Genomic DNA, 21322 nt, shown 5'->3' with positions numbered 1-21322 from the left:
TGCCACCAATTTATCCCTTCTCTCCGACACTCATTTTAAGAAAGAAAACTCTGTTGATGGAGGAACTGCTGAGGGATTCACAGCATCAGGTGTTTTAAGCTGCTCCATGATGCTCACACTAACTTGTTCACACACAGTGCCATTTCTATTTCCGGTTATGTGATGCGTGTTTTCCTAGTTTGCTATTTTTGATGTTGGGATAAATCCCATAATATAATGGTAAATTTATCATCTTTCTCCTCAAAATCTGCAGTTCTGCTGGAGGTCCTCCTTACCATTGATGGCTTCTTAGTGCGTGAGAAAGTCCACCCCCAGCCTGGCAGTGCTGCTCCGTGCCTAGGTCCCCTCAGCCCTGGGCCCCACACTGAGGTTACTGAAGACAAGGCCCAGGACAGAGTCAGACCCTGCTTTGGGACGTGGTTAGAGAGCCCACCCCAGACGCAGCTCTGTGGATTCCCAGTGTGCCCTCTGCTGGAGGAAGGAGGCCCTGCTACTCACTGCCAAAGCAGCAATCATTTCACTGGGGAGGGAAGAAAATGCTCCCAAGGATGGGGTTAGGTTTGCCATAAACAAGATTATGTGGCAGGAAGGAGAAAACACCCATCTCCCTCCTTCAGCCCTTGAGCTTTCAGAGAAGGAAAGTTGGACTGAGGTCACCAAGGGCTTGGAAGAGCTGATTTGGGGAGAGGCATCAACACTCATTCCACAGTGTCTCAGCCCTGTGTGGTCGTGGGTCTGTGTGAGGTCTCAGCATCTGCCTCTCTCAAGGTCTCTCTTAGGGGACAGCAGGGTGAAAACTGCCACAGAAAGGGAGGGGAAGCTGATTTGCATAAAGAACTTTTTCCCCTGTTGGGTCTGTAGAGCCATGAAAAGGCCCTGAGGACAACAAACCCCAGCGGAGAAGTCTAGCCCTCGTGACTGTCCCCACCATGGCCTGCATGATGCTTCTCCTTGGGCTCCTTGCTTATGGGTCAGGTCAGAGGAAGGGACTCTGCATCCCTGGAGGGACCACACAAAGCAGGGTCCAGGTTACCCTTATCCCCATGACCATAACTCTGTCTCTCTTGTTGGTTTTACGGGTGGATTCTCAGTCTGTGGTGACCCAGGAGCCATCACTCTCAGGGTCTCCTGGAGGGACAGTCACACTCACCTGTGCCCTGAGCTCTGGCTTAGTCTCTACCAGTTACTACCACAGCTGGTACCAGCAGACCCCAGGCCAGGCTCCACGCATGCTCATCTGCAGTCCAAACACCTGCCCTTCTGGGGTCCCTGGTCGCTTCTCTGGCTCCATCCTTGGGAATAAAGCTGCCCTCACCATCACAGGGACTCAGTAGATGATGACTCTGATCATTACTGTGTGCCGTACATGGGTGGTGGCAATTCCACAGTGATTTAAACCCATGAGGAGGTGCAACTAAAACCTCTTTACATACTCAGAAAGATTCAGCCCTTAGAGGCAGGAGAGAAGGTGAGAGGGTGGGAATATCAACACCATGAGCTGGGAGCCTCCTTGCCCCAGTGTCCTGTGCAAGGGTTCACTGCCAGGTGCCTTATCCAGTCTCTCCCAGGGTGTGTCCATCTCCCCAGTGTGATGTTTCCGTGAATACATAAACTTACAGTGAGTCACAGAGACTCCTGTGCTCCAGGAAGACTCTTCTTATTCAAAGAGAATCAACAGACATATACTCATTCAATAATTTGTCCATGGAGACCAATTTTATTTACCACTGAAGTAAGGGCCTTGCCAAGTGCCTTGTTAAAATGCAATTCTCCAACCTAGACCTACTGAATCAGAAACTCGTGTTGGTGCCTAGTAATTTGCATTTAACAAGGTGTATATGAGATTTTTGTTAGCATTAATATTTGGGAAGAGACTACTTTTATTATTATGAAATTATACCTGGGGAATCTCTGTTTAAAATGATCTCAGGTAATATTCCATGACCCCACTCTCCTAAATTCCCATTCAAAACCTCCAGAATGCTCAGAAACAGACTTAAAATCTCAAACCATGGCCAAATTTATGACTTTATTTCTGCAGACAGAGATGGGAGGGATTTCCAAAAACATACGTTCTTAGGTGCCAGGTGTGGTGACTCATGCCTACAATAACTAATACTTTGGGAGGCTGAGGCACGAGGATTGCTTGAGGCCAAGAGTTTGAGACCATCCTCTTCCACATAGTGAGATTCCATCACTACAAAAAAAAAAAAAAAAAGACGTAAGCCCCTTTAGGAATTTCCAAGACCATAAGTTTTCTTAGGGTACATTTAGTAGCTCATATGAATATTTCTGTTATTGGAGACCATCTCCTGTAGGATTGGCTCCAGAATCTCTTCTCCCTCTCACTGAGCTGACCTACCTACAGCCCTGGTTCCTAGGATCTTTGTAAGACATAGGGATCAGCCTTCCCCATCCTCTACCTCTTATCACAGATTATCCCAGAGGATCACAGTTCTGCTGAGATCCCCTCAGAACATATACGTACTTGCCCTGAACAGTGTCTCTTAACATGACGCTGGCAAGATGAGGAGGACTGAGCAGTGACAAAGCCTTGGAGCCACCTGGGGATGACCTGTGACTGCACGGCTGAGCTTTGCTGAGCCAACCTCAGGCTCCCTCCCTCCTCTCCTCCCCTGAGTCTGTCTCCTGGCCACCCTAGATCCAGGAGCTGCCTCCACTCCACCTGGGTTCTGGGGTCACCTCAGAGAACCCCTCAGTGAGATAAAGGAGGTGCTGTGGGGGATCTAACACACGTGAGGGCAAATTTCAAGACTGTCCTGCACAGGAAGCCCTGTAAAAAGAAATAAACCAGCCCTACCTGTGTCTGGCACCTGAGTTTTTAGTCCTGACTCCCTGGTCTCCTGGCTGTGTTGAGATTGCAAATGTGCGGTTTATTATCCAGGTCAGGAGAAATCCATGACAGTTTATGAGGACAAAGAAGACAACTACCCCGTGTATTTATCACACAATTAAGACACTGGCCTACTTTGGGAGGCCGAGGCAGGTGGATCACCTGAGGTGAGGAGTTCAGGACCAGCTTGGCCAACATGATGAAACTCCGTCTCTACTAAAAATACAAAAAATTAGTCAGGCATTGTGGTGGGCTCCTGTAATTGCAGCTACTTGGGAGGCTGAGGCACGAGAATCGCTTGAATCCGGGAGGCAGAGGTTGCAGTGAGCCGAGATTGTGCCACTGCAGTCCAACCTGGGCAACAAGAGTGAAAGTCTGTCTCAAAAAAAAAAAAAAAAAAAAGACACTGGCCTTTGATTTGTCAGTGCCTTGGAAGAATTCTGGAAGGAGAGGGTCAAGGTTACTTAGAAGGTGTTGGAACTCAAACATGAGGATCAGTGGAGAAGACACCTCACGGTGACCCAGAGAGATAAAGGTGGGATCAGTTGAGAGGGTGGGAGATGTGGATTTCTTAAGGTCATTTTGTTGGCTTCTTTCTCATTGCAAAAGATTCAAATTGAAATACACATATGATTTTCCTAATAAATGCTTATGAGGCTTCCCATTAAGTTTAATTATCTTTCTTGCCCTAATGAAAATAACATAGAAAGTAAGAAATGAAATATACTTCTGTAATGTCTTACAGATTGTGTATTTTTAGACTAGAGGAAATCATTACTTCTAAAGGAAAACTACTAGGATTGTTTGCATTTTAATCTGGGATCCTACATGATGGCTACAGATACAGCTATTGTGCAAGATTTTAACCTGGAATTTCTGCCAATTCAATAATAGAGTCAATAAAAATGGATATGAATATTATAAAGACAGAATTCATTTATTTTAAAAGTTTTGAATGCTATGAATATCTACCAAGAATAAAATACATTGTACTGAAAATTTATTAGAATGAATTTTAGAATTGCCAAATTCGCAACTAATGAAATAAAATGTATTACAAGAAGTTCAAAATCCTTATTTTTTGGTCTCAGTGTACAAAAATAAACATTGAATTTATCTATTAGAAAATGACTTGCAAATTTAGTAAATTCTATAAAAGAAAATTTGAACAAATGGTACAACAGGCCAGGTGCCGTGGCTCACACCTGTATATCCCAGCACTTTGGGAAGCCTAGGCGGGCAGATCACCTGAGGTTAGGAGTTTGAGACCGCCTGTCCAACCTGGTGAAACCCCGTCTCTATTAAAAATACAAAAATTAGCCGGATGTGATGGTGAGCGCCTGTAATCCCAGCTACTTGGGAGGCTGAGGCAGGAGAATCGCTTGAACCTGGGAGGCACAATTTGCAGTGAGCCGAGATTATGCCACTGCACTCCAGCCTGGGCAACACAGCAAGATTCTGTCTCAAAAAAAAAAAACAATTGGTAAAACATTTTCTTATCTGAGGACATCAAATAAAAAAAATTCAGGCCAGATGCAGTGGCTCACACCTGCAATCCCAACTACTTTGGGAGGCCAAGGTGGTAGGATCTCTTGATCCCAGGAGTTCAATACCACCCAGGGCAACATAGTGAGACCTAATCTCTAGTGAAAATTATTAAATTAAATTTAAATTTAACTAAAATTATTTAATTAAAAATAATTAAAATTAGCCAGGCATGGTGGCCTGTGCCTGTAGTCCCAGCTACTAAAGAGGCTGAGATTGGAGAATTGCTCAAGCCTGGAAGGTCGAGGTTTCCTGCTGTGAGCTGAGATCCTGCCACTGCACCACAGCATGGGCAACATGGTGCTCAAAAAACAAAACAAAACAAAAATTCAGCAAGTAGATTGGTGATGTAAATGCTTTGTTATTATTTTTATCGTTGTTTGCTTGTGTAGGTTTTCCTCTAAGAAGGTGGGTGGAGGGTGTTAGCAGAGGGGGTAGCGCAGCCCCCTTAGATGTCAGAAACAGGGATCTATGGTAAATGGAAAATGCCAGTCACTTGTTGCCATGCACGGGCAGCTATACCCTCCCTGTGTCAGGCTCTGTGCCAGCAGTGATGGGCCCCATGTGCCCCTTTCAGGGTCCTGCATGCCATCTGTGCTACCCTCCAAACTCCCAAGGGCTGGGCATTGGTGCCTGTGTTGCTTATGAGGACTCAGCACTGTGCCCTCCCTGAGAGGGGCAGAGTCTGTAGAGGGTTCTAGTATCTGCTTCCTGTCTGATCTTCCCATGGGACAAACTTTGCATCTTACCCACCAGCCTCCTGTGTCTAAAGAATAAACATCAGACTGCAGCTGTCTTTTCAGGTGGAACAGAGATCACCAGGAAGAGAACACACTTGTATAAACAGCTCCTCCTCTTTCAGAGCAACGAAGATAAAAAGAGGCCTGAACCAGCAGCCTTCATTACAGGCAAGAGTACTGTGTCCACTGTGGCCTGGACAATTCTCTTCTTCATGCTCCACCATTATTGCACAGGTGAGGACAGAATTTGGGTGTCCAGGGTGAGCTCCTTAGCTTGTCAGCCCCTCTGGCTCAGACCCCCAAGGGACTTCACCCTGGCCCCGCCCCAGCCCCCATGTGAGTCTGCGTCTGCAGTTCTCTCTCTCAGCCTGTGCTGACTCAGCGCCCTCCCTCACTGCATTGCCTGGAGCATCAGCCACACTCACTTGCACCCTGAGCAGTGGGGCTTCAGTGTTGGTGACTGCAATGTACTGCTTCCAGCAGAGGCCAGGGAGTCCTCCCGGGTTTCTCTTGAGATACTCCTCAAACTCTAGTAAGCTACGGGGCTCTGGGGTCCCATCTGCTTCTCTGGATCCAAAGATGCCTCAGCCAATGCAGGGATTCTGCACATCCTTGGGCTTCAGCCTGAGGACAAGGCTTACTATCATTGTTGTAGCAGCTTGCAGGCTTACACAGTGCCCCAGACCCATGGGGAAGTGAGGCGCTAACCTACTCTCTTTTCCCCTTGCCTGGTGCAGTCACACCGCTAGTGGTTCTGACCAAGTCAGCTCAGGGGGTGACTTCTGTTGTCAGATCTTTAAATAGCAACTGATTTTCCCAAGTGGATCTGACAGTGTGGTATCATTTTCTTCAGTTTAACTTTTAGATCAGTTCACTCCTCATTTCTTCTCACTCTGTTCATGTTTATTCAGGAAGAAATGTTTTGTTTAAAGCTAAAAATCTCTCAGTGGAGACTTTGGAGGAGGCCCAAAGAGGCTGGTTCAGGCCATGCCCTTCCCAGGGTCCAGGAGTGATACCGAGATGCTTCTGCTCAGAGGGCGTCAGTCTGGGCCCTGGATACAGCACCCGCATGCAGGAGAGAGCTCTATTCTCTATACTAGCGATGAACCATCACTCATTTTAAAATAATCTTCCTGGAGGAACAGAAAACCATGGGGTGAGGCTGCTGTAAGAGTCACAGAAATAAACTCGGCTGGAGGGCAGAGAGGGGAGCCAGACGCCAGTGGACCCAGTCATTAGTGCTGCTCATGATCATGTGAGATTGCCAAGGTGTGGGATAAATCTAAGACATTTTAGGTGGGAAAATAAGACAAGCATCCTCATTTCTTCATGATTCAGTGAAGGCACCAGCCTTGGCTCTGTGAGTTTCCTGGAAGATGCTGGAAATGGGGGAGTATGTCATGTTGCCTAGCAGGTGTTGGGACTCAAACATGAAGATCAGTGATAAAAATAAATTAACAGAGCCAAAATAAATAAAATTAAATGTTTATAATAAGTTAAGAATAATATAATACCTTTATTATAAAGATAGGATAAGTCATAAGGGTGGAAACAGTGGATTTACCTCAAGGCCTTTTTTTTTTGCAATGGAGTTTTGCTCTGTCACTCAGGCTGGAGTGCAGCGGTGTGATCTTGGCTCACCGCAACCTCCACCTCCTGGGTTCCAGTGATTCTCCTGCCTCAGCCTTCCAAGTAGCTGGGATTTCAGGTGCCCACCACCACACCTGGCTAATTTTTGTATTTTTAGTAGAGATGGGGTTTCACCATGTTGGCCAGGCTGGTCCTGATCTCCTGACCTCAGAGAGTCTGCCCACTTCAGCCTCCCAAAGTACTGGGATTACAGACGTGAGCCACTGCACCCAGACACCTGAAGGCCTTTTTGTTAACCCTTTCCCGTTGCAATATTTTCCTTTTTTTTTTTTTTTTAGAGTTGGGATCTCGCTTCATTGCTCGGGCTGGAGAGCAGTAGGGGGATGGGGTCACTAAAGCATTGACCTCATCTGCAAAATATTCAAATAGAAAAATATTTAATAAGCATTTCAATAAATGCTGAAGAAACTTCCCACTAATTTAAGTTAATGTCTTCATAAAAATAAATATAAAATTAATGAAATAGATTATAATTCCCTAGTGTCTTAATTACAGTGCGTCTTTAACCTAGATGGGGTGCCCCACCCCTGGATCAGCCTCCTGGGTCAGCCTTACCCAGCCAGGCCCTGCAGTCTGTCCCCTGCCTTATACCTTCATCTACACCCTTGTGGGCCACTGGAAAGGAGGTGTCCAGCAGCCTTTTTTTTTTCTGCAATGCTGCTCAAACAGGGGGAAGGAGGCATCCAGAATCATGAGCCATTAAAAACAACTAAGGAATAGAGAAAAGCATTAGTCCTCAAGATGAGATACTAGGACTGTTTCTATGTTAATCTAGAACCACCCATGACAGCTGCTGACAGAGCTGTTAAGAACAAATTTAACCTGGAATATTGTCAAATCATAGTAGAAATAACAAAAAGAATAAGGATATTTCAAAATGAAGATTCATTTGTTTAATTTAAGAATGTCACATATTCTACCTAGAAGATAAGAGATTTTACTACAAATTCATTAGAAATTTCCTTCATGGCATGGACCACTGATGTCCCTGCACCTACCTAACCTCTGCCTTCTTGGGTGGTGTGATGTTACAGGTTGGGGCAGCATCCATGGTCCACACTTCTCGGGGTGGAAGTGGGGAGCAGAGGCAGGAGCCTGAGCCTGTGGCTTTGGCTGGGCCAAGGATGACCTTACCAAGGCTTCCTGCTTGTCAGCCATCCTCACATGCAGGTGGTCTGGCAGTAGCACTGTGAAACCCAGGCACTGGAGTTTCCCCTGCATGGCCCAGTGGTGACTGTGGTGGCCATCAGCATCTGGGGCAGATAAAGCCATGTGAGCTGGCAGGCTGTGGCCACCATTCCAATGATGGTTTCCACCCCTCACAGGTGAAGGTGGCCAAAACCACCCAGTAGGAGTTCTAGCAGCAGTGGTGCCATTAAGGGGAGCTCCTGGAGAAGAACTTCAAGCAGCTGCTCTGTAGCTATAGTGAACTTCTTAAACCACATCAGGTTCACAGCAAAAATGTCAGCCATACTCTAGATAGTTTCTGGAATGTGGGAGTTGAGGTTTGCCTAGAGATGAGAAACTATGAGGAAGAGGCTGTTTCAGGGGCAGATGCTGTCATAGCTGCAGGAGGTGATAGTACAATGCTTCTGCGGTGAGTAAAGTCTTGGACAAACTTAAATCAGTTATGAGGCTAAATTCTGATCCAGAACTATCTGAGAGTCACTTATGTTGACATGTTCAATATACACATTCCTTCCCAGAAGCCTTACCAAAGGCATATAGTAGTGAGTTCAGTATGGAGACAGCAAATCAGTTTATACCTTGAATGGATTGGAATAAACCCCAGTCCTGAGGGGCTTAATTAACAGCAACTAAATTTGAATTAACAGTGTAGAGCACTTGATATAGAAGAGTTCATGGTGAAAGAACTGAGGCTTCAGGACTCTGACATTTGCCAATGAGAGCACTACATGAAGTCTTATTGGGAAACATCCATCTAGAATGTCCTCTACTGGGACTGTGGCAATGGAAAATTTAAGAAATAGATCCACTCTAAAGGATTGGCTTTCCACTATCGGATTTCAGCTTATGATGATCCATGGAAAAAATAGAAGAGTTGAGGGCTCAATTTGTGAACTGGAACAGGAGCAAAGGCTGGCCATTCAATATTAACAGGGTTGAAGGTCTGGCTTTGGAGCATGTTTAAAATATTGCAAAATGACAAGGACATTGGAGTCTTGCATTGAACTGAGAATTGATAGAAAAAATAGCAAATAAATATAACAAATCACTGCTCTACAGTCCAAAAAACCAAAAATACTTTCTTGGATTCAAGAACCAAAAGAGTTTTCTCAAGTACCTATGAACATTGTTTCTCCTGACAGATTTGTGTTTATTCTCATTGTTGGGACACCTGTATGGTGAATGGCGGAACGTCTTTTGAGTCAAATGTTGGAGCCATTGCTTCAGTCGTGATCAATAAAGATGATCTTGGAACTATGCTTCTAGAACAGTAATGATGTCCTCAGATGGCAAATTTGGATTACCAGAAAGATATTTTTACTGCAGAAACAGACTACCAGTGCCAGGTGTGATGGCTCACGCCTATAATCTGAGCACTTTGGGAGGCCAAGGTAGGAGGATAGCTTGAGCCCAAGAGTTTGAGACCAACCTGGGGAACATAACGAGACCTCATCTTAACCAGATATGGTGGTGTGTGCCTGTGGTCCCAGCTACTTGGGAAGCTGAGGTGTGAGGATCAGTTGAGTTCAGAGAGTTGAGACCTTGGTAAGCCAGAGTCGTACCACTAAACTCCAACCTGGGTGACAGAGTAAAACTCTGTCTCAAATAAAATAAAATAAAATAAAATAAACAGACTATCAGTCATTTACTACATTTTTTGGTTATCGTTGAGACAAGTTGCCTCTGGGCTCGAAGGTGACAGGGAAAGTGAGATTTACGTTATCCTTCTGTGGGAACCTGACAAAAAAAAAAAAAAAAGATATTCACTATATAAGAAAATGAACAGACTCAACTGATTAAAATCCATACCTGTGGCTGGGTGCGGTGGCTCACGCCCGTAATCCCAGCACTTTGGGAGGCCGAGGTGGGCAGATCACAAGGTTAGGAGATCAAGACCATCCTGGCTAACATGGTGAAACCTCATCTCTACTAAAAATACAAAAAATTAGCAGGGTGTGGTGGCATGCGCCTGTAATCTCAGCTACTCAAGAGGCTGAGGCAGGAGAATCACTTGAACCCGGGAGGCAGAGGGCCAAGATTGTGCCACTGCCCTCCAGCCTGGCGACAGTGAAACTCTGTCTCAAAAAAATAAAAATAAAAATTGATACCTGTGAAATTTCTATATTGTATAGAATTGGTAACTAAAAGTGCTGATACATTTTTAATTTAGAGAGGCAGTCTTAAATAAATGATGAATTGTTTAGGATTTCAAATTTAACTGCAAAAGTGCTTTTTCCTTCCTTTTACTCCTAACTTTGTGGAATTGTCAGACAAAACACATATCATTTCACTAGTGCATATTTTTTAGTACCTAAAAATTGAGATTTTGAAATATGTTGATGATGATGGAGAATGTTGGTAAATCTTGATATTGCCCTAGTTGAAATAGATAAGCGTTTGTTTTGTTTTGTTTTGTTTTGTTTTGTTTTTGAGATGGAGTCTTGCTCTGTCACCCGGGCTGGAGTGCAGTGGTGCGATCTCGGCTCACTGCAAGCTGCACCTCCCAGGTTCGTGCCATTCTCCTGCCTCAGCCTCCCTGGTAGCTGGGACTACAGGCACCTGCCACCACGCCTGGCTAATTTTTTTTTTTTTTTGTATTTTTAGTAGAGACGAGGTTTCACCGTGTTAGCCAGGGTGGTCTCAATCTCATGACCTCGTGATCCGCCCACCTCGGCCTCCCAAAGTGCTGGGATTACAGGCGTGAGCCACCGTGCCCGGCCGAAATAGGTAAGTTTTAGATGTGCTAAGAAATCTCTAATTTAAGAACACAATAATGTTTTATGCCTTTCTTCATTTCAAAATGTTAACCATTTAAAAATTACAGATGAATGTTTTCATTTGACTTTAATTCTGGTTAATTTCAACAATGCTATGTGAAATACATATATCTGAAAACAATCAATGCTGTTCCAAATGTATTAATTATGTAATAGCTGTTTTAAGTCACACAATTTTTTAAAATGACTTGAATCTAATAGGTTTCTTTTATCTCTAAAACTCTCTAACATAGATTTAAGGATAAAAATTATAAATTGATCAGACATTTTATATTATGAGTTCAGTAACATTGTTAAAAAGTATATTCATCTAAGGTTAGGAGTATTGTCAGAAAGAGAATGCGTTCTGTAGTAAATTTGTGAAACAATAGTTTTGAACTTGCCTTACTTAGCATTCTGGTGGTTTAAAATTAGTTTATATTATAAATATTACTTACTAGGTTTGTAGAATAAAGTGTCACTGTTTTTCTTTTTTTTTCCCCATTATGAGAATTTACTTATTTTTGGAGAAAATTACTTTTGTTGCACTCTTCACCTACTTATGATAAGTAATCCTAGAATGTTTGCAAAAAGCCCCTTTTGTTGTATAATAAAACAGTTGCTATTCTCGTTCCATTTATTTAAGGTCACTTTTTTTTGACTTGCTGGAGAAAATGTTTGTTCAATTATTGACAAATATTTGTTGAACACCTGCTCTGTGCCACGTACTCCTGTGTCAGATGCTGGCTATAAGTTGGTGAATAAAACAGACTTTCTCCTTATAGAAATTGTGTCTAGTGAGCACAAGAGTAAATTCTGTGAGCGCTATGATGGAGAGTCAAACTGAGAGCTCTTAGATTTGCCAACATGTAACATGTTGTTCTTACCAATTTCTTTTATTAAAATAAATGTTAGCATACAAACAATCTGTTTTAATGTATATTCAGAAATATCTATTTTTATGAGTTAAGAGTATCTGCACAGATACAGCAAATAATTTATAGTAGGCATCAGATATAAATAATATAATAGTAAATGAAGTATTTTCCCAGAGCTTGATCTAGTTTCTGATTTGATATTTTAATAACATATATAAAATATAACTTCATAAAGAAGAGTTGTTCCACACTATAGAAACTTCCCTAACAGGTTTAAAATACCTTCTTGGAAAAATACCAACACCATCTTTAATCTGAAGGAAATCTGATTTCCAAATACATCTGTTAAGATGTAACATATGATAGGTAACACTATGTAAGATTACTTATAAGACATATTTTAAAGATTTTAAAAATACTTAATGTGTTCACTTTGTGCTATAACTTCTAAAATTTCTGCTGTGTGGTGGTGACTTACTTGTAAGAAATGAGAGGTGGCAGGGCGGAACAGGTGCAGACTGTGGTTGGGTGGGTCAGCTGACCCCAAAGGCCGAGGTGGGTCCTTTGAACTGATTTAGGCCACTTGCCTTGGTCTCAGAATCACCACTGTCGTGGCCAGTCAGTCACAGGGCTTCCAGCAGCTGCTGCAGGTTGAGAAGCAGGCCGTTGAGAAGGTGTCAGAGGCCTGCAGCCAAAAGAACCAGAGGCTGAAGCAGACCAAAGTGGCAGTTCAGGTTGAAATTGAATAGTGCCACCTGCAGAGGGAGAAAGAATTCAAGGCCAAGGAAGCTGTGGCACTGGGATCCCAAGGCAGCTGCAGCATGGAAGTGGAGGAGACCCAGGATAAAATGACCATCCTCCAGACCTACTTTCAGCAGAACAGGGAAGAGGGTGTGGATAACCTCTTGGCCTTGTCTGCAGCATCCAGCCAGAAATCCATGAAAACTACAGCATAAATGGATAGGAGGAGAAGCGCCTGTTCCACGGACTGGCATTTTAGCTGCCCTCATGGAATAAGAAACTTTAGCAAAGCTCTAGTTATAATCTAACGAGAAGGCATTTAATTATTTCTGTATGTTGTATAGTTGGTCCCTTCACTTTACGGAGAGCAGCAAATCCAGTTTCTTGTGCAGACATAGAACTAAATGTGTCATCCTTTTACTTCATGTTTCTTAGGAATTTAATGGTTACATGCAGTCTGTTTCCCTATGCCTTTTGGCTCAAGTAACATATAGCAATGTTGACTTTTTCTTTTTTAGATCTAGTAAAACAACAACAACAAAACAATCTTTGAAGAAAGGAAGGGATTAAGTATTTTTCCTCTAATGCTTTCTTGAAGGTTAATGAAAAAGTGGTAAATAGTTATTTGTAACCTGTGTGAAGCAGCAGCCAGCCTTAAAGGAGTCCATTCCAAGTTCCAAGGCTTAGAACAGTGACTACTGCTGTAATTGCTTGGGCTACTGTTAGTTTCTCTTAATCAAAATTACTATATGATAGAATTCATGTTATCACTTGGTGTACTGAAAATAATTTAAAAGTAAAGACTCTTTGTCGTGCAAGAAAGGAAAAAATGAGAGGCAAAGAATGTTAAAATAGAAAAAGTGTTTTTATGAGAGTGTTAACCTTTTAATGGCAACTATATGTGAATAAAATTAAACCATCACTTAAAATATTCATTAGAATGAATAATAGAATAACCAAGTTCATGATTAGTAAGATAAAATATATTGTTGTTTTCTCATTATTTTTTAATTCATATTAGAAGTTCTGTCAGTGTTTGAACATTAATATTTATAGTTTGTACATTTTCCCCTTCCAAGGTTTAAAATGAGAACCATGCTACATCACAAAAGGTAACTAATAAACATTTCACATTTGTGTGAATATCCACTCACTCTCACTCTCTTTTTTTTTTTTTTTTATTATACTTTAGGGTTTTAGGGTACATGTGCACAATGTGCAGGTTTGTTACATATGTATCCATGTGCCGTGTTGGTTTGCTGCACCCATTAACTTGTCATTTAGCATTAGGTATATCTCCTAATGCTGTCCCTCCCCCCTCCCCCCACCCCACAACAGTCCCCGGAGTGTGATGTTCACCTTCCTGTGTCCATGAGTTCTCATTGTTCAATTCCCACCTATGAGTGAGAACATGCGGTGTTTGGTTTTTTGTCCTTGCGGTAGTTTACTGAGAATGATGTTTTCCAGTTTCATCCATGTCCCTACAAAGGACACGAACTCATCATTTTTTATGGCTGCATAGTATTCCATGGTGTATATGTGCCACATTTTCTTAATCCAGTCTATCGTTGTTGGACATTTGGGTTGGTTCCAACTCTTTGCTATTGTGAATAGTGCCGCAATAAACATACGTGTGCATGTGTCTTTATAGCAGCATGATTTATAGTCCTTTGGGTATATACCCAGTAATGGGATGGCTGGGTCAAATGGTATTTCTAGTTCGAGATCCCTGAGGAATCGCCACACTGACTTCCACAATGGTTGAACTAGTTTACAGTCCCACCAACAGTGTAAAAGTGTTCCTATTTCTCCACATCCTCTCCAGCACCTGTTGTTTCCTGATTTTTTAATGATGGCCATTCTAACTGGTGTGAGATGGTATCTCACTGTGGTTTTGATTTGCATTTCTCTGATGGCCAGTGATGATGAGCATTTCTTCATGTGTTTTCTGGCTGCATAAATGTCTTCTTTTGAGAAGTGTCTGTTCATGTCCTCTGCCCACTTTTTGATGGGGTTGTTTGTTTTTTTCTTGTAAATTTGTTTGAGTTCATTATAGATTCTGGATATTAGCCCTTTGTCAGATGAGTAGGTTGCAAAAATTTTCTCCCATTCTGTAGGTTGCCTGTTAATTCTGATGATAGTTTCTTTTGCTGTGCAGAAGCTCTTTAGTTTAATGAGATCCCATTTGTCGATTTTGGCTTTTGTTGCCATTGCTTTTGGTGTTTTAGACATGAAGTCCTTGCCCACGCCTATGTCCTGAATGGTATTGCCTAGGTTTTCTTGTAGGATTTTAATGGTTTTAGGTCTAACATATAAGTCTTTAATCCATCTTGAATTAATTTTTGTATAAGGTGTAAGGAAGGGATCCAGTTGCAGCTTTCTACATATGGCTAGCCAGTTTTCCCAGCACCATTTATTAAATAGGGAATCCTTTCCCCATTTCTTGTTTTTGTCAGGTTTGTCAAAGATCAGATAGTTGTAGCTATGCGGCATCATTTCTGAGGGCTCTGTTCTGTTCCATTGATCTATGTCTCTGTTGTGGTACCAGTACCATGCTGTTTTGGTTACTGTAGCCTTGTAGTATAGTTTAAAGTCAGGTAGCGTGATGCCTCCAGCTTTGTTCTTTTGGCTTAGGATTGACTTGGCGATGCGGGCTCTTTTTTGGTTCCATATGAACTTTAAAGTAGTTTTTTCCAATTCTGTGAAGAAAGTCATTGGTAGCTTGATGGGGATGGCATTGAATCTATAAATTACCTTGGGCAGTATGGCCATTTTCACGATATTGATTCTTCCAACCCAAGAGCATGGAATGTTCTTCCATTTGTTTGTATCCTCTTTTATTTCATTGAGCAGTGGTTTGTAGTTCTCCTTGAAGAGGTCCTTCACATCCCTTGTAAGTTGGATTCCTAGGTATTTTATTCTCTTTGAAGCAATTGTGAATGGGAGTTCACTCATGATTTGGCTCTCTGTTTGTCTGTTATTGGTGTACAAGAATGCTTGTGATTTTTGTACATTAATTTTGTATCCTGAGATTTCGCTGAAGTTGCTAATCAGCTTAAGGAGATTTTGGGCTGAGACAGTGGGGTTTTCTAGATATACAATCATGTCATCTGCAAACAGGGACAATTTGACTTCCTCTTTTCCTAATTGAATACCTTTTATTTCCTTCTCCTGCCTGATTGCTCTGGCCAGAACTTCCAGCAGTATGTTGAACAGGAGCGGTGAGAGAGGGCATCCCTGTCTTGTGCCAGTTTTCAGAGGGAATGCTTCCAGTTTTTGCCCATTCAGTATGATATTGGCTGTGGGTTTGTCGTATATAGCTCTTATTATTTTGAGATACGTCCCATCAATACCTAATTTATTGAGAGTTTTTAGCATGAAGGGTTGTTGAATTTTGTCAAAGGCCTTTTCTGCATCTATTGAGATAATCATGTGGTTTTTGTCTTTGGTTCTGTTTATATGTTGGATTACATTTATTGATTTGCGTATGTTGAACCAGCCTTGCATCCCAGGGATGAAGCCCACTTGATCATGGTGGATAAGCTTTTTGATGTGCTGCTGGATTCGGTTTGCCAGTATTTTATTGAGGATTTTTGCATCAATGTTCATCAAGGATATTGGTCTGAAATTCTCTTTTTTGGTTATGTCTCTGCCAGGTTTTGGTATCAGGACGATGCTGGCTTCATAAAATGTGTTAGGGAGGATTCCCTCTTTTTCTATCGGTTGGAATAGTTTCAGAAGGAATGGTACCAGTTCCTCCTTGTACCTCTGGTAGAATTCGGCTGTGAATCCATCAGGTCCTGGACTCTTTTTGGTTGGTAAGCTATTGATTATTGCCACAATTTCAGAACCTGTTATTGGTCTATTCAGAGATTCAATTTCTTCCTGGTTTAGTCTTGGGAGGGTGTATTTGTCGAGGAATTTATCCATTTCTTCTAGATTTTCTAGTTTATTTGCATAGAGGTGTTTGTAGTATTCTCTGATGGTAGATTGTATTTCTGTGGGATCGGTGGTGATATCCCCTTTTTCGTTTTTTATTGCATCTATTTGATTCTTCTCTCTTTTCTTCTTTATTAGTCTTGCTAGCGGTCCATCAATTTTGTTGATCTTTTCAAAAAACCAGCTCCTGGATTCATTAATTTTTTGAAGGGTTTTTTGTGTCTCTATTTCCTTCAGTTCTGCTCTGATTTTAGTTATTTCTAGCCTTCTGCTAGCTTTTGAATGTGTTTGCTCTTGCTTTTCTAGTTCTTTTAATTGTGATGTTAGGGAGTCAATTTTGGATCTTTCCTGCTTTCTCTTGTGGGCATTTAGTGCTATAAATTTCCCTCTACACACTGCTTTGAATGTGTCCCAGAGATTCTGGTATGTTGTGTCTTTGTTCTCGTTGGTTTCAAAGAACATCTTTATTTCTGCCTTCATTTCATTATGTACCCAATAGTCATTCAGGAGCAGGTTGTTCAGTTTCCATGTAGTAGAGCGGTTTTGAGTGAGTTTCTTAATCCTGAGTTCTAGTTTGATTGCACTGTGGTCTGAGAGACAGTTTGTTATAATTTCTGTTCTTTTACATTTGCTGAGGAGAGCTTTACTTCCAACTATGTGGTCAATTTTGGAATAGGTGTGGTGTGGTGCTGAAAAAAATGTATATTCTGTTGACTTGGGGTGGAGAGTTCTGTAGATGTCTATTAGGTCCACTTTATGTAGAGCTGAGTTCAATTCCTGGATATCCTTGTTAACTTTCTTTCTCGTTGATCTGTCTAATGCTGACAGTGGGGTGTTAAAATCTCCCATTATTATTGTGTGGGAGTTTAAGTCCCTTAGTAGGTCACTCAGGACTTGCTTTATGAATCTGGGTGCTCCTGTGTTGGGTGCATATATATTTAGGATAGTTAGCTCTTCTTGATGAATTGATCCCTTTACCATTATGTAATGGCCTTCTTTGTCTCTTTTGATCTTTGTTGGTTTAAAGTCTATTTTATCAGAGACTAGGATTGCAACCCCTGCCTTTTTTTGTTTTCCAGTTGCTTGATAGATCTTCCTCCATCCCTTTATTTTGAGTCTATGTGTGTCTCTGCATGTGAGATGGGTTTCCTGAATACAGCACACTGATGGGTCCTGACTCCTTATCCAGTTTGCCAGTCTGTGTCTTTTGAATGGAGCATTTAGCCCATTTACATTTAACGTTAATATTGTTATGTGTGAATCTGATCCTGTCATTATGATGTTAGTTGGTTATTTTGCTCGTTAGTTGCTATAGTTTCTTCCTAGTCTCGATGGTCTTTACAATTTGGCATGTTTTTGCAGTGGCTGGTACCGGTTGTTCCTTTCCATGTTTAGTGCTTCCTTCAGGAGCTCTTTTAGGGCAGGCCTGGTGGTGACAAAATCACTCAGCGTTTGCTTGTCTGTAAAGTGTTTTATTTCTCCTTCACTTATGAAGCTTAGTTTGGTGGGATAGGAGATTCTGGGTTGAAAATTCTTTTCTTTAAGAATGTTGAATATCGGCCCCCACTCTCTTCTGGCTTGTAGAGTTTCTGCTGAGAGATCAGCTGTTAGTCTGATGGGCTTCCCTTTGTGGGTAACCCGACCTTTCTCTCTGGCTGCCCTTAACATTTTTTCTTTCATTTCAACTTTGGTGAATCTGACAATAATGTGTCTTGGAGTTGCCCTTCTCGAGGAGTATCTTTGTGGCGTTCTCTGTATTTCCTGAATCTGAATGCTGGCCTGCCTTGCTAGATTGGGGAAGTTCTCCTTGATAATATCTTGCAGAGTGTTTTCCAACTTGGTTCCATTCTCCCCATCATTTTCAGGTACACCAATCAGACGTAGGTTTGGTCTTTTCACATAGTCCCAAATTTCTTGGAGGCTTTGTTCATTTCTTTTTATCCTTTTTTCTCTAAACTTCCCTTCTCGCTTCATTTCATTCATTTCATCTTCCATCAGCGATACCCTTTCTTCCAGTTGATCGCATCTGCTACTGAGGCTTCTGCAATCTTCGCGTAGTTCTCGAAACTTGGCTGTCAGCTCCATCGGCTCCTTGAAGCCCTTCTCTCCATTGGTTATTCTAGTTATCCATTCTTCTAATTTTTTTTCAAAGTTTTTAACTTCTTTGCTGTTGTTTTGAATTTCCTCTCGTAGCTCAGAGTAGTTTGATCGTCTGAAGCCTTCTTCTCTCAACTCATCAAAGTCATCCTCCATCCAGCTTTGTTCCGTTGCTGGTGAGGAACTGCGTTCCTTTGGAGGAGGAGAGGTGCTCTGTTTTTTAGAGTTTCCAGTTTTTTTGGTCTGTTTTTTCCCCATCTTTGTGGTTTTATCTACTTTTTGTCTTTGATGATGGTGATGTACAGATGGGTTTTTGGTGTGGATGTCCTTTCTGTTTGTTAGTTTTCCTTCTACCAGACAGGACCCTCAGCTGCAGGTCTGTTGGAGTTTACTAGAGGTGCACTCCAGACCCTGTTTGGCTGGGTGTCAGCAGCGGTGGCTGCAGAACAGCAGATTTTCGTGAGACCACAAATTCAGCTGTCTGATAGTTCCTCTGAAAGTTTTGTCTCAGAGAAGTACCGGGTTGAATGAGGTGTCAGTCTGACCCTACTGGGGGGTGCCTCCCAGTTAGGCTGCTCAGGGGTGAGGGACCCACTTTAGGAGGCAGTCTGACTGTTCTCAGATCTCCAGCTGCGTGCTGGGAGAACCACTACTCTCTTCAAAGCTGTCAGTCAGACAGGGACATTTAAGTCTGTGGAAGTTCTTGCAGAGTTTTTGTTTGTCTGTGCCCTGCCCCCAGAGGTGGAGCCTACAGAGGCAGGGAGGCCTCCTTGAGCTGTGGTGGGCTCCACCCAGTTGGAGCTTCCTGGCTGCTTTGTTTACCTAAGCAAGCCTGGGCAATGGCGGGCGCCCCTCCCCCAGCCTCGCTGCCGCCTCGCAGCTTGATCTCAGACTGCTGTGCTAGCAATTAGCGAGACTCCGTGGGCATAGGACCCTCCGAGCCAGGTGCGGGACACAATCTCCTAGTGTGCCGTTTTCCAGGCCCGTTGGAAAAGCGCAGTTAGGGTGGGACTGACCCGATATTCCAGGTGCCGTCTGCTTCCCCTTTCTTTGACTAGGAAAGGGAACTCCCTGACCCCTTGCGCTTCCCGAGTGAGTCAATGCCTCGCCCTGCTTCGGCTCGCGCACAGTGCGCTTCACCGACTGTCCTGCACCCACTGTTAGGCACTCCCTAGTGAGATGAAACCAGTACCTCAGGCAGAAATGCAGAAATCACCCGTCTTCTGTGTTGCTGGGGCTGGGAGCTGGAGACCGGAGCTGTTCCTATTCGGCCATCTTGGCTCCACCCCCCTCACTCTCACTCTCTTAACTTCTTTCCTTAATTTCTTTCCTTGCTGTAATTTGTAATGAAGTGTGCCCCACTCATATCTCAGCAAAGTTTCCAGACATTATGGATTCATCACATGTATATCTTTTAAAATATACTTCTGTCAAAAGACTTGATAACTATTATGTACACTACAAAAACAAATTTTACATAAATTATATGGTATACTTTTTTTTTTTTTTTTTGAGACAGAGTCTCGCTCTGTCGCCCAGGCTGGAGTGCAGTGGCACAATCTCGGCTCACTGCAAGCTCTGCCTCCCGGGTTCACGCCATTCTCCTGCCTCAGCCTCTCCGAATAGCGGGGACTACAGGCGCCCACCACCACGCCTGGCTAATTTTTGTATTTTTTTAGTAGAGACGGGGTTTCACCATGGTCTCGATCTCCTGACCTCATGATCCGCCCGCCTCGGCCTCCCAAAGTGCTGGGATTACAAGCGTGAGCCACCGTGCCCGGCCTCTATGGCATACTTTTATCTTTGTAATTGAAATGACACAAACTCTTTTACACCAAAATTGGCAATAAGACCCAGTTTGAGTATTTATTTCCTTTAAACTCCTTACCCTTTAGGGTTTTAACCTACCATGAGTCCTTAATGTAAATGTTATATACTCCAAACTATTTAACATTAGTAAGCACCCTATACAAGTAAAAATTCTGTTCAAAAGTAAAACATAGCTGTAGTAATGTTTCCAATAGAAATAAAATCCCTGCATTTCTGTGGTTATAAACTGGTATGACAAATACTGTAGAGGAAAACATTCTTGTGACACAAAATTAAAAATATCAGAAAGAATTTTTTAAATTAAAACATCCACATGAACAAAGAAGACATTCAAAATGAAAGTATTAAAAGAGAGAGAGAGAGAAATTCTAATTACCTGCCAGCCCCCCAGTTCTCCCTTTGCCAATGTGACTATTGGAGAAAGTTCTACACTGCGCAGAAGTCAGGGGACCACACGGGCTCTGGCACACCACGAGCTGGGCTCAGAAAAGGAACGAGGGCATGCCAGGAGCCAGAGGGAAATCGAGTTCAGAATTTTGCATCATCTGTCCTCTACACAGGACATAGCGTTTTCTGAGCAGAGCTGAGCGTTAAGTAGGCAGATGATGTGGGTGACAGAGAGGCATCAAGACAGCTACAGCGGGGCTGCCAGGGTCCCCGGCAGAGTCACACACACAGCCAGCAGCCACAAGTGGCTTCCAATCAGTATCTTAGAGTTTCATGGTGAGTATCAGGGTCTGAGGTCACTAAGCTGCAGGTATTCCTGGGGGCCCATTGCCCTTCCGTTAAGATTTCCCACATAATTTAAGAGGAAGTAACGGGAGCTGCCACTTGTGAGCACCTCATAGTAGCTTAGGCTTCTGCCCTGCAGGGACCCCGCCCTTTCCTCTGACTTCTTGTCTGTAACAAGACACTGGTGTTGATTTGGAAGGGGAGCCAGACACCGGGTGCTTCCCTGACATTTGCTGGTCTCTGGCTAAGAGGTTGAGGGAACCCACACCTTAGAGCAAAAGAAGAGCGGTACAGAAGCAATATGCCCGGTTGAGAGATCTGCCTCCACCTACATCCTTCAGTGGGGTGTATGCCATCCTCCTGCTTTTCCAT

General features: G+C 42.9%; 1 pseudogene and 1 gene segment (V, D, J or C); both read left to right on the top strand.

Annotated features, from left to right (window-relative positions):
* The first annotated feature begins 929 nt into the window (after nt 1–929).
* Nucleotides 930–1382, top strand: LOC101178826. The segment is given in 2 exon segments: nt 930–975; nt 1078–1382. Coding segments are annotated over 2 exon segments (303 nt in total).
* A 6924-nt stretch (nt 1383–8306) lies between these two features.
* LOC100585920 lies at nt 8307–12575 on the top strand (annotated as a pseudogene).
* The last annotated feature ends 8747 nt before the right edge of the window (nt 12576–21322 follow it).

Source organism: Nomascus leucogenys, chromosome 16 (assembly GCF_006542625.1).
Source record: "Nomascus leucogenys isolate Asia chromosome 16, Asia_NLE_v1, whole genome shotgun sequence".
Classification (NCBI taxonomy): domain Eukaryota; kingdom Metazoa; phylum Chordata; class Mammalia; order Primates; family Hylobatidae; genus Nomascus; species Nomascus leucogenys.
This window is presented reverse-complemented; position numbering and strand designations above follow the sequence as displayed.